This window comes from Egretta garzetta, unplaced genomic scaffold (genome assembly GCF_000687185.1).
Source record: "Egretta garzetta isolate BGI_Z169 unplaced genomic scaffold, ASM68718v1 scaffold512, whole genome shotgun sequence".
NCBI lineage: Eukaryota > Metazoa > Chordata > Aves > Pelecaniformes > Ardeidae > Egretta > Egretta garzetta.
The window spans coordinates 119,097-132,042 of NW_009258953.1; the positions used below are offsets into that span (position 1 = coordinate 119,097).

At 51.0% G+C, this 12,946-nt stretch overlaps 1 protein-coding gene across 3 annotated transcripts in view; it reads right to left on the reverse strand.

Moving 5' to 3' along the window:
• HEPH (hephaestin) overlaps positions 1-12,946 on the reverse strand; it is a 25,010-nt gene that overhangs the window by 5,311 nt on the left and 6,753 nt on the right. For all 3 annotated transcript variants that reach the window (XM_035890138.1, XM_009634516.2, XM_035890139.1), the window contains exons 5-17: positions 12,534-12,713; positions 11,858-12,112; positions 11,130-11,298; positions 9,833-9,972; positions 8,027-8,158; positions 7,204-7,415; positions 5,414-5,564; positions 4,899-5,111; positions 3,892-4,102; positions 3,478-3,617; positions 3,138-3,269; positions 2,079-2,185; positions 1,100-1,325 (exon numbers count right to left, since the gene is read on the reverse strand). In XM_035890138.1, the coding sequence (XP_035746031.1) occupies positions 1,100-1,325; positions 2,079-2,185; positions 3,138-3,269; positions 3,478-3,617; positions 3,892-4,102; positions 4,899-5,111; positions 5,414-5,564; positions 7,204-7,415; positions 8,027-8,158; positions 9,833-9,972; positions 11,130-11,298; positions 11,858-12,112; positions 12,534-12,713 (2,268 nt within the window). The remainder of the gene's footprint in view (positions 1-1,099; positions 1,326-2,078; positions 2,186-3,137; positions 3,270-3,477; positions 3,618-3,891; positions 4,103-4,898; positions 5,112-5,413; positions 5,565-7,203; positions 7,416-8,026; positions 8,159-9,832; positions 9,973-11,129; positions 11,299-11,857; positions 12,113-12,533; positions 12,714-12,946) is intronic.

The following is a 12,946-nucleotide window of genomic DNA, read 5'->3' on the forward strand; positions in this document are numbered from 1 at the left end:
AAAGGTGTATGGATCTATACACATATAAATCTGTGAACAATTTACAGGCTGAACAACAAAAACAGGTGAGTGCTGCCAACAGGCAACTCTGTCACTGTAAGACTCTCACGCTGGCTGTACACAGTACATGCTGATCACTTGTAAAACCACTGCATGGCAGGACTGTATTTCATAATTATCACAGCAAGAAGGATTACTGCTTTGACTGCAAGTGCAGGAACGGGACCAAAACAGTGAGCGAGCCGAATGCAATGGCACACGCATGGAATCCTTCATGCTCAGACGACAAGGGAGGGAATAAGATGGAAAGAGATGATCTGAGGGCAGGAACATGGGTGTTTTACCTCCAGATCCACCGTAGGCACTTTCTGTAGCCCAAAACAAGCATCCAACTTCAGTGTGTTGGTTTTGCTAGCTATAATATTGGGTTAGCAGTTATAACAACGGACATGTATACATGGAAATGCTTTCTATCACCTGTACAAAACCAGCAGTAACAACAGTACACATAATGCAACTCTTCACTGGTCTTATCTCCCACAACTGCCAAGGGACTTGTTTCACTGAGAATACTTCCGATGGATCCAGACACAACATGGAGAAAAACTACCTTAACTACCATGTTAATTCAGAGAAACGTGTTCACCCTGCTGTGGTCGAAATACCTTTCCAGTAATCAACTAAAACAACTGAGCATGTATTGCAGCCACGTAGCTTGGTCAATTCATCTGAAATCTAACATATTCTAATGGTCCCGAGCCGAATAGAATTAAGTTAGTCTGACCTTAATTTCACATTTCATTTTACTTCCTGCCCTGAGTCACTCAGACACATCAGAGATTAACCTCTCTGGCCCACATCTTGCTTTTCCTCCCGACAGGGACAGCCATAACAATTAACCTTCATTGTAGACCGAGGATGCGTGCTGCAGTACTGGGAACAACAATTCTGTTTGTGCCACTGACAACACAAAAGGATGAGGGCATTCACCAGGAGTCAGGCGCTCGGGTTTGGGCGGCTGACTACGTGTAGAGGTTGCAGACTCAACATCAGCTTTATGTAGACAGCCACGGGGGCTCAGGTGCCTAACAGGCATTACCGTGCATTTTGTTGCTTTCCACAAACTGGTCATCCAGCAGGTTGATCTCCTTGTGATTTCCCTTACTGTAACGCTCCACGTTCTCCTCCAAGTACCAGGACTGATTTTCATCAAAGATCAGGAACAGCAGAGCAAACTCCCTCTTTACATCCTTCCTGATGCCATCAGGCTGCAGTGCCCCTCTCCGGCAGACCTTCAGGGGCCCAATCAGACCGCTGTACATATCCTAATCAGAGTGAAGGAGAAAAACATCTCAGGCAAGGAGCTTCTCACCCTCTCTTGCATGCAGTTCTTTGCCTTTCAGCAGCCGTATTTCCCTGTTCCCTGCATCACCCCACTTAAAGGATATTACTGTGTAAGTAGTCTCATTGGTGAAAATCAGCTACAAAGCACAAGAACAGAGACTATACGTGCTCTTATAATGCAAATCCAAAGGACATAAATATGAATGGTATCAAAATTCTCTTCACTCTGTGGCTGCAAAAACACCTGCAACCCGAGATAAAAAGGCACTGATCTCTGGTTGGATGGGGTGGTTCATTGCAGGTTGCTCCAGGTTGTTCCCTGTGAAATCAGTGCTATGGCAATTGATCCTAGCAACACTCAAGTCCTCCTGCTTTATCCATGGGGCCTCATTTTGGACAATTTCTGTCTTTCTTGATGAACCCTATGGCTCTCACTAATAGAAACCATGACTTACTGGGACATGTTCTCATATCCTACAAATAACTGAAGGAAGGTTAGTGCGGAGCAAACAGTGGAATTGTTTTTTGAAGACTTGTATTAGGAAAAAATAAGGACAAACGTCAGGACAAATTTGGAGGATTTCCTCTACTAGGAGGACGCTGGACATGTCACCAGGTGGTTCCTCTACCTCTCGGCTGGGCCAATCTCTAAATTGTATCCCGCTCACTTTGTTTTCTAGAGGGGGTGAAGAATTGGTCTAACCGGGCTTTTCTGGTTTTAACTTCTGTTTTACCTTTACTGGGTCCACCGTGGAGTAGTAGATCCAAGGAACACAGGCCGAATCATTTGGCCCTGGACCAGATCTCTCGGGAACTTCCCATCGGTACGTCACAATGTGGCCTGAGGGAGAGAGGCACCATTAACACCGGCGGGATACGCTTGCTCACCAGTCTGCTGAGCAGCAGGCAAAGCAAAACAAAAAAAGGAGACCCTGTCTCCAAAGTGCAAATTCAATTCCGATTTTGCTGGACATTGCATTTCCCTCCCCAAACACTGCAAAGCAGGATGGAAGCTCCCCTCTCACAAGCAAAGCAGAGGGGTCGCAAGACGCACACGCTATCTGTATCAGCACGACTGTTTTATCTGCTGCCTTTGAGACTGGACCCGACCACGGAAATTCCACCTCTCTTCAGTACAGACAGAGCCCGAGATGATCTCTCATTTGAAGTATGTTTATGATGCTGATTCAAATTAATTTCTAAAATGACTATTTCGTGTATTAGCAATACATTTCAGAAAGACAGGGCCTGACTGAAAACCTGTTTGCTGCTTAGAGAGCCTGTGCAAGTGGAAAGGGACCAAAAATTATGCATCTGGACTGTGAAACAAAACGGTGATTTCAGTCAGCATCCTGGCAAGCAATTGTGCATTTCTCCTGTTTCATATTCTTTTGTGCACATCACAGCAAGTGCAGGTCCCAAAGAAGAGGGGCAGGCTTCCCCCATCATGGGCTGTCAGCCCAGGGCTACCAAGGACCGAGCTGTGAGCTGCCATCGCCTTTCTCCTTCCTGCAGACAGGCTATGCTCAGTGTGGGGGATAAGGCTGCACGTAGAAAAGTTCGTGCTCCGCTTAACCCAGAAGTCAGAGCAGAATATGAACTCCCAGGGCTGCCACTCCCACACAAGTGGTATCACTAAAACCACAGCGAACCTGAACGGCCCGTTATTGTTCAGCTCCCATCCTCTTCCACAACAAGTACATCCAAGCCCCCTGAAGGAAGCCAGCCTGGCTACAGGCTACGACTAGCTTTGTGAGCCCGTGCAGGAATAGGGCTGGAGACCAGAGACTCACCAGGGTTTGCTACTTGTGGCTGCCCCGTCTCCCTTTCCAGCACCCCGTGTGCATGGATGGAGTAGGGTCGCGTGGCGTTGTTCTTAAACACGACGTTGAGGATATCTCCCACTTCCGCCCACAGAAAAGGGCCTTGGGATAGGAAGAAGATACTCAGACAACAAAAACAGCCAACGTATCTCCTGAGGATATTCCCACCTCCCTCTCATCATCTTCTCCCCAGACATATTCCCTTACAATATTTATGATGTTCAGGTTACAGCCCTTAGCCTCTGAAGCTCTGGAGTCCAAGTCCCATCGCTCTGTACGTGGAAGACGTACCCTCTGCACATATCCTTACCTAGTATCCCTAGGTGTTCGTCACCATTTGTCCTGGCCTTGGGGGTCTGGAAAGTCCCATCTGTGTACTCCCTGTAAACTGCTTTCTTGTACCTGGAGCCAAGCAGTCCATTCTTGTTGCTCAAAAATACATCGGCGTAGCTGAGAAATGCAGAATGAGTGCTGAGATACCCAAAAGCTCCCAGGGAATGAACAGCTAACTTGTGGCAGGGGGCTCACTAGCTGAATGGGTTTCCCAGAGACCTGCTTTGGCTGCGGCGGCGGGCACAGTGATGCAGGGGGCTGCGGCTCCAATCGGCAGCAGCACCACCAGCAGTGGCATAGGCACCGTGTCGCAAGATGGCCAGGACACCCAACAGGCTTTGCCAAGGTCTACTGAGAACCTTTGCCAAAGGCTTCCCCAGAAGGGCTCTACCTCTCTGCAGAATGGTTGTGCCGTTCCCTCTCCCAGCTTCGGTCAGGCGCGTAGTCCCACACCACCTCCTCTGCCACGATGTAGTACGTCCGCACCCTCCGGTACTGAGGGGCAGGAGCAGCATCTCTTTTTCCGCACTTGGAAACGGAGTAGCGTTCCCTCATCCCAGCCTGGTAGTGATTGCTCGTCTGGCAGTAGATCTCAAAAGTCCCTGAGGGAGGCAGCATGAGCAAGGAAATCAGCTACTTTTAAGGATCCCAGGGCACAGCTGCTTCCCGCGCAGAGCTTGTGTTGTGGCCGACATCGGTATGTGTGTTGCGTGGGTCTGGGTGTTTGTTTAGGGAGCCTGGTTGCCACAGGCCAAGATTAAAAGGGGTTGTTAAGAGAAACCAGGCAGGAATGGCACAACAAAGTCCTACATCAAAATAATCTCAGGAGGCTTTCTTACACAACAACCAGCTTGGACGTGAAGAAACCAATACAGCGACATAACTGTGCTACCACTGCTGAGACACTGGCTCCGTAGAAGATCTAGCCTGCAAGCGCCAAAGGGGAGGAGACAACAGGCAGCTGAAGCCATCGCATCGTGTGATGGAGACAGTACTGCGTGCCCGTCCCGCAAACTGGGAAGACTGGGGTCTGTCATAAACGTGAATCTCCGCAAGCTACAGGCAGGGGAGTTAAGCTCTGGCAACTGTCTGCTACTCTATTCTGAAAGACATTTGCATGTTTCTGTGGGTCACAGGGGCTGTCGCTACAAACATTTAATAGGAAGGGGCAGACTAGAGGATCAGTCTGGGATGACATAGGACAAGATCCTGTATCTCCTCTTCCTCTCCAGAATCAGATGCAAAGACAGGAGCTGTGGCCTCGTAAATGGGACCAAACAGAATCTAAGGCACAGCTCACCCTGTACAAGTTTACACTGTGCTAAAGCATCAGCCACAGGAGCAAATACTGCAGCGGGAGAGCTTTCCTGCTGCTAAGTTAGATGTGCAGGCACTCACCCTTGTTATCAGGTTGCATGAAGGCAGTAGCAAACGTGTGGGGGAACAGATTTGTTGAATCTCTCCGCATCCCATTCACCTGCAGGGTGTTCCCCTGAAACACAGCTCCATGTACATCTGCTTCACTGCCCAAGCCCAGAAGGTGCCAGGACACGTTGTCTCCTTCACACACGTTCAGCCCAGGCAAGTTACCAAACATAAGTCCATTGATGGCTGCGAAGGAGAACACGATTAACTCTCTGCATGCAGATATCGGCCAAGAGATCAGTTTTGTGCCTACACTTTGACTGGGCAGGCCTGCCAGTGGAGCTGCAGCCTGCTCGTAATTCACCCCTGAACACGCTCAGGACACGCTTCCCGAGACAGCTCTGCTTCTCGTCCCACGTCCCACCGCTGCCTCTAGCCGCACTGGATTTCAGGCCCGTGCAGCACAGCCACGTCAGGTTCCCAGCTCAGCCGTCAGGCGACCACCCCATGCTCACGCCCGCCGCATGCAGAGCGGCATCAGGCCATACCATGCATCCTGTTGGATTCCTCGAAGCCATCATCCTTTTTCACAGAAGCCTCTTCCATCCTCAAATAGTACTTTATGTTTGCATTTAAATACCAGCTGAGGTTCTCATCAAACACGCTGAAGAGAAGGTAAAATTCTCTGTCGATCCCTTTCTAAGAGATAATCATAATGATGGCTGTGAACTTTCAAAATGCACCACTTAACCATCCTTACAGTTAAAGCTGTTTTGCCTAGCCCTCACGTTCCCCTTTATCTCAAAGCTTGATTCATCGAGGGCCAGGGCTCTGTCCCTTTAGTCATGTTCCGGGAGAGGCACTGCTTGTGGATTTTCCATGACATTTCACATGAGTAAAGTGATGAAAATTCAGCCAAGAATATGAAATCATTGCCTCCTCCCCCCACCAGCCCTAGGTTTAGGTGTAGGTTCCACCGCCTGTCCCAATCAGGCCTGAGATCAGAACCCAGCCCACAGGGCAGACTGGTGACTACGTTCCACCCCTCCCTTCTCCTACCACAGGCCTGGATTGTGGATTTTTTTTATTTCCCTAAATCCTTAAAAATGCTAATTCTCTTAAGAAATGCATTCCAAAGCACAGTGTGTTTCCCCACTAGAAGAACATCCCCATTGCTGTCCAGATTCTCATTCCAACACCAGCTTCCTCGGCTATACCCGGGAAGACACCCTGCAGAGAGGGCCAGGCGATTCCCAGCCTGCAGCACACGGGTGCGCGAGGAGCGGCCGGGCACCTTTCCCAATTAAGCACTGATTAAAGGGTTGCCTAAGATGGTGGAGCCGGAATTGCTGCCCAGGTGATGTTTCCCTATCCTACCTCTCCCAACAAGTCTGTGTCTGTTTACACCCTTTCAATACCTGCAGATGTTTTATCGTTATCACAGCTCCCTCACGTAGTGGGCTGTATATATTCCTGAGCTCAGAAGATTCACATTTCCACCCTGTGCCACACGCTGATCCCTTCTGCACTCCTAATTTAGCCACATTGTGCCACTGCCGAAAGCGGACAGAAGGCAAACTCCTCTGGGGAGGCTCCCGGGGCAGCTCAGCCTCACCAGCCCCCCCCGGTCTGCACCGCACGGCAGGCAGGGTGGCTCTAGGTTGTTTTTCTGCTGTTTTTCACAATAAGACTCTGCTCATCCATCTTGCGCTTCCCCGGTATATTAATTTACTGCCTTCCCTAGATTTACTGCCATGAGTAGATTATCCCTGAGCAAAATACCAAGAGTAAATTCCGGTCACCCTTCAGATTTCACCTCTCTCATCAAAAGCACAAAGACTGATGGGGATTTTCACATGCTTTTTTGTAGTCAGCTCTGCTTGAAAATGAACTCATCTTGCAGAAGAAATGCAGTTCACCCAAATGCCAAAGCATTACAGCGTTCAAGCAAACCACCTGTAATAACTGAAAGTGTCTTTTCAACGTTTCTGAGACTGCAGCGAATGTTCCACACGCCTCTGGAAGCAGCCTGCGACACAAGTCTCAGGACAAAAGCCACCTATAAGGTCACATCCAAGGGACACTGGTTCAGCCAAGTCTGAGTTTTAAAGCAGCGCTCAGCCACCGTTTCCCCCCCGGGAGCCCAGACGCAGCCATTCCCACCCGAGACCCGGGCACCAGCTGCCCCGGTGTTAACCTGCCCTGTGGCTTTGATCCCACTCCCCTGGACTCACACTATCGTACGTTTGTTTTTACGTTCCCTAATGTTTCGCTGATGCTTCTTTTGCTACAAGAAAACAAAGAACCTGGTAAGAGCATGGCAGGAAAACCCCTTTACCTGTCTGTTGTTGTCATCCAGAGTGCCCGGCCTGCAGATGACCAGAGGCCCCACTAAACCCGAGCTGGAGTCTTTGACGGGATTCACAGCAGAGCTGTACATCCAGGTCAGGCAGGGAGGGTCGCTGGACGCGGGCCCAACGTGCCTCGGCACAGTCCAGCGGTACGTGAAGTTGTGCAGCGGCGCAACAGAAACCCCGTTCTGGGACAGACCTTTAAGACAGAGATTGGCATGGTTATTCCCAAGAGCCCCGTACAAACGCGGTCACGTCTTCTCACTGGCTACTATGGATATACTGGGCTTTAATTCATTCATGCCACCAAAATACCCAGCATCTCTGAGGTGCGATGTGGGCGCGTTCAAGGCACACAGGGAGCTGCTCTCAGTACCAGGTAAATCCCGCTGGTGCCATGGCAGAGATGGGCATAGTGACGGGAGATAACGAAGCGGATCCCTCTGCATCTGGGGAGGCCAATGTTGGACACACGTTTATCTAAGCTGGAGCGCACTGGGCACGTCCCTCTGCTCACAGGTCTCAAACAGCTAGAAATGGTCTGAGCTTTGGGTTACGATTTTCATTGGAAATATAGCACCTCTGGAACAATACTCCCTCTGGCACCCTTTCCTGGGTACCAGTTCAGTGGAAAGTCTCCTTCGGCAAGGCCTCAGGCAGGCTCAGAGGACCAGGCTGGCTTCCACCCGGTTCTCAAGCACATCCAGTCCTTCCCAGCTGCAGAAACTCCCCGGCACAGAGGAGGTACGGGCTGTGGAGCTCCACCACCAGCTTTAGTATTGAATTGCTCAAGAAAAGGGAGCCACAAACCATCATGGTACCATGTCCCTTCCCATGCCTTTCCATAGGACACTCCGTGAGGCTGGATGCTGAAAGGCCAGGAAGCTTTGTTAACAAACATCACCAGGATGGTGTCTCCGACTTCAGCTTTGATCACTGGACCTAAACAAATAGTAGAGAGAGCACGTCAGCTACGGAGCAAATTCCCGGGGGACCAGGCAAGCCAGGGGAGCCAGGCTGAGGGGAGCAGAAGAAGGGTGGATGCCTCCACAACATCAGTGCCACCTAAAGTCATTCAGCCCTGACAGCAGGAGCAAGGGGCTGATGATACTATCTGAAAGCATTTCGGGTCTGCAGAACTCAGAGAAGACCCTTCAGCCCTTCAGAGACAGAGTAATGAAATGGCCAGATGTGGCGAAATGCCCGTGTCTCTCAAAGGCCCCCTCAGCCTCCCAAGACAGGCGCCCCAGGCCTGAGGTCTGGTGGGTAAAGAGAGGTGCGAGAAGCTCTAAACCCACCGCTGTCTGCGAGCCATGGCCCTAGCCAGCTAGAAAGAAACCATGAGACTTTAATACGCCTACTGGTTCCCACCGCCTGCAGACCCGCGGGTCCACAGACCCTCCTGACAGCGGCGGGAGGGCACGGGGGAAGCCAGGCCACTGCCCAGCAACACCAGCAGAGTGCAGAGAAACGGCAGTGCTAACCACCCACCAACCACCCAGCCTTCCCCACAGCACAGCTTCGTGTGCTTTAGGGCCACCGGTGCGTGCCCGTGCAGCGTGGGTCGTCCACACTGCAGCACATCACATTCCACAGCTCAGTCCTGCCCGGCCCCGGATCTCTTCTGGACATCCCAGCCACTTGATCGAGTCAGCTTTCACGGGCCAGTTCATGGGAGTTCATGTCACTCCCTCGCCAATGTCACTTGTTTATCTGACCGGGGATTTTCATCAATTAATCCTTCAATGATTTTAGTTCACCAGAAGATACTTGTAATTTCCTTCTACGAAGTCATATCCAAGTTTCTCCCTCAGTCACTTGTCTTTCTACAGGAGCAGGGCTGTTGCTGGTAGCGCTATCCCTTTTTCCTTCCCTGTTTTCCAAGGTCTGTCTGTCAGCTCCTGACAGTTACACCGCATCTCTCCTGCGCATAACTCCACCGTGTAACTTTTATGCAGCTGCTTACACTTCTTTTTGGCCTCTCCACTATTCTCCTCCCCACTCCCAATCTGTATTTTACTCCACGTGCTCCTTCCTTTTGTGGCCCCCACTGGCATTGCTGTTGCCAATTCCTGCTGTCACTAGATTATTAGTCACTGCTGATGCAGGAAATTGGGCCGCACCTATATGCTTCTACCACCTATGTCAGAGTCCTCGCGCGCGATTCATTTGCCACTGCAGATTGCCTGTTTTCCTCTTGCCTTTCTTCACCACCCTCACCGTTGCCTGGCTAGAACGGGCTCACACCCACTCAGAAAAGGGAGCTTTCTCTGAGAGTCAGGTTTGTAGCACGCCTTGAAGATGCTCAAAAATACATAACCAGGGGCTATTCCTGTGACCTGTTTAGCCCTGGTTACAAACACCACGCTGCATCCCTCAGCCCTCACTACTAACCGCTGAAGGCTGCCCCAGCAGAAAAGCCAGTCTGTCTATTCTAGCATTCCACATCCTAGGTCTGTCCCCCTCCCTCCGAGATGCAACCGCTGCGAAACACCTCCTGCGTGCCACTCGCTGCACCACGGAAGGAGGGGACGGGCACAGCCGACCAGTCCTCCTGACAGCGGCATCGTTCTCACTGGCACTGAAAGAGGATTTGTGTTGCTGGAGGATTCCTACCGAGTATCCCAAGGTGTTTCTCTTCTTCCGAGTGCTGCTTTTCCTCACGGAAGCTCTCATCAGTATATTCCACATACTTTGCCTTCCAGTAGACTCCCCCAATCCGGTAGGGGCTACGCTTGAAAAACTGCTCAGCAGGGCTAAATGCAAAAAGCAAAGGTCAGGGCACTTCTGTGAGTGTCAGCCCTGCCCTGTGGCTCCCTCCCACCCCCCTGGCAATACCAGCAGCATCTCTAAATCAAGCGGCTTTTCGGACAAGGGCAGCACCTCTGGTTGGAACAAGCCCGGCTTGTCTCTGTGAAGCCTTTTGGTCCTACAGGCTCATCTGCCCACTGAGCCTAGGGCACCTCTGGCACGCAGCGCTCTCCCAGCCCAGACACAGGTCCGAGCAGCATCTCCATACAAGGTGTGTGGAAGAGGGCAGTGAGTAAAACAGCCGTGCAGTAAATGGAAAGGCAGTGCTAAAACAGTTCTTCAGAGGCCAGGGGACAACTGCAATCATAACTGGAAAACACCCTCACACGGCAGCTGTAAATAGATTTATTGCCCCTGCCACCACCCTTTCCAAGCAGACACGACATGCCTTGCAGGAGACGCAGCTTAGTTACAAGGCCAGCTCACAGGTCTAAGGAACTTTCAGTTCTAAGGCCTGTAAGGGAGCTGCTGCGTGGCTGTGGGTAAATCATTAATTGCTCTGCATTTCTACTTCTCCATCTGCAAGACATGTATCCCCTCCACCAGCCTCTCAGGGATGTGGATGGAGGGGGAGGAACATCTTTGTTTCTGTTAGCCAAAGTCTGCACAGGAAACCACCCACCAATTGCCGTCCCAGCCCCCTGACAGCGTGGGCCGGAAGGCTGTCAGCGGGGTCGCTGCATTCCATTTCCTCGAAACCGCTCGCTGCAGCAAGGCTACGCTGACGTGTATCTGCAGGCCAGCTCTGCCACCCCGTGTCTGCTGCAAGATGTGTTCAACAGCTCATCGGTGCATGCAGATCTGCTCCCATGGCAGGCACAGCAAGCAGAAACGAAGAACAAATGTGGCAGCTCAGGTTCTACCTAAGGTGGGAGTGCTGGAGTCTGTGGGCAGGGCTGTGTCCAGTACCGCTCTCCACACAGTCTGGCTACAGCAGCCTACATTTCCAGGTGGAATGGTCTGCCTTCCCAGGAAATATACTCCACCTAAATTGCAGGCATGTATTTTGATAAGAAAGAGATGCCACGTTTTCCTTAGCAGCCTCCCTGACACAGAACAGAGACTCCCAAACGCCCCCCTAGCCCATCAGCCTCTTCCTTACCTGCCCGCCTCACTCAGCCGTTTCCCACTGCTTCGGTCAAGCCCTGAAGGTCCGTAGTCCCACTGCACTTCCTTTGCAGCTATGTAGTATTTCCGAACTCTCCCCTCCAGGGTAGGTGCCGGAGCTTGCCGAGAACAGGGCCGGACTTCATAGAGTGCCGCCATCCCAGCTGTCCAAGACATGGTGGAGGACACAAGTGCTTAACGCCTCTCAGCCAGTTTGACCAGGCAAACACAACCCCACACTCCTACCACAAACTGGCCTTTCCTCCTCTGTTGTCCCAAAGGGCACATGGCTGGGAGAAGGTGACGAGGTGGTTCCCACAGCAAGATCTTTGTTTTAGTGAGCAGAGCTTCCTGCCTTAGGTATTGGATGCTGTGGAAGTACGGACAGAGAGCGAATAGAACCTTTGCTATCCTCAGATGTACCATGCGAGTGCCTCTTACAGGGACTAGAGCTCTTAAGATACTGCCTCATCTCAGCTTTCAGTACCAAACTTACTGTCTTCACCACTGATCAACGTGGAACACCATACAGTGGTACAGGTCACCCCCAGTAAGTCTGGCCTGCACATTAACAATCAATCCACCCCAATTTATACAGGACAAGGAATCACCCCATTCATTAGGGACATTTTCAGTGGGACTACTGCCCAAGGCACTGTTCCCTACCACACTATGTCATGGGACCACACTGGCATGTGGGGCACGTTCCAGCTTCTGCCTTACCTTGTATGTGATCATTGATCTGACAGCTCAGTAGCCATCTCCCAGGGTTACTGGGGACCATGTCTGCTGTAACAAAAGTGGCTGGGAATAGGCTGGTCACATCTGTCCTGTGGCCTCGAACATTGAGCGTTTCTCCATGAAAGTAGGCTGTATGAACATCAATTTCATTGCCCATCCCGAAGAGGTGCCATGAAATGTAATCCCCAGCACACATCGTCACCTCAGGGAGGTTCCCAAACACATAACCGTTAATAGCTGCAAAACCAAGCAAGCCAAAATCGGAGATTAGAAAAGGAACCTTCAGAGCTTCTGCCAGCAGGTCACAGTACAGACATGTTTGGAGGATGGACCTCACCAGAACTCATCCTCCTCCTCTTGTTCTGGAGAGCCCAGCTCCACAACTCATTCCTAAAATGAAGTGTATTCAAAATCTCCAAACAACAAAAGCTCGCTCAAACCAAAGATTAAATCAAAATAACGCTTTTTTTTCTGGAGTCGTTGCACTGTCCCTGGGATATTGTTTACCTGGCACATGACTTCAGAGCTTGCTGTCTCCCTTCTCCCCTCCACCCGCACCCTGGCATACAACACCAGAAAGCGCATTCCGAGGCAGCAGAGCACCGACACCCCTGGAGCGTCTGGGCAGAGTCAGTGCCTTCACAAAGGTGACACTGACCATGCATTTTGTTGCTTTCTTGGAATTCCTCCTCCTCTTTGTCTACAGAGCCTGGATCCATGCAGAACAATGCTATGTTCTCATCCAAGTACCAGCTTAGGTTCTCATCCACCACACTGAACATCAGAAAGAAATCAATGTCCACATCCTGGCGTCTTTGGGAACTGCCAGTCAGTATTCCTGGGGTGAAAGAAAAGATGAGCGAATACCCACCCATGCAGAAAAGCAGACATCAGTCAAGGGGTTAAAAAAAACACAATAGAAAAGTAACTCCTATCAGACGCTTTCCCCACCATCCTTTCACAGCTCACTGCAGAGTTCTGACAAGCTCGCTCTTTGTCAATAGATCCCTGCTAACAGGAGTCTCACTCCCAAGCAGCTCTGCCACTGCATGGCTGAACTGCAGCAACTGC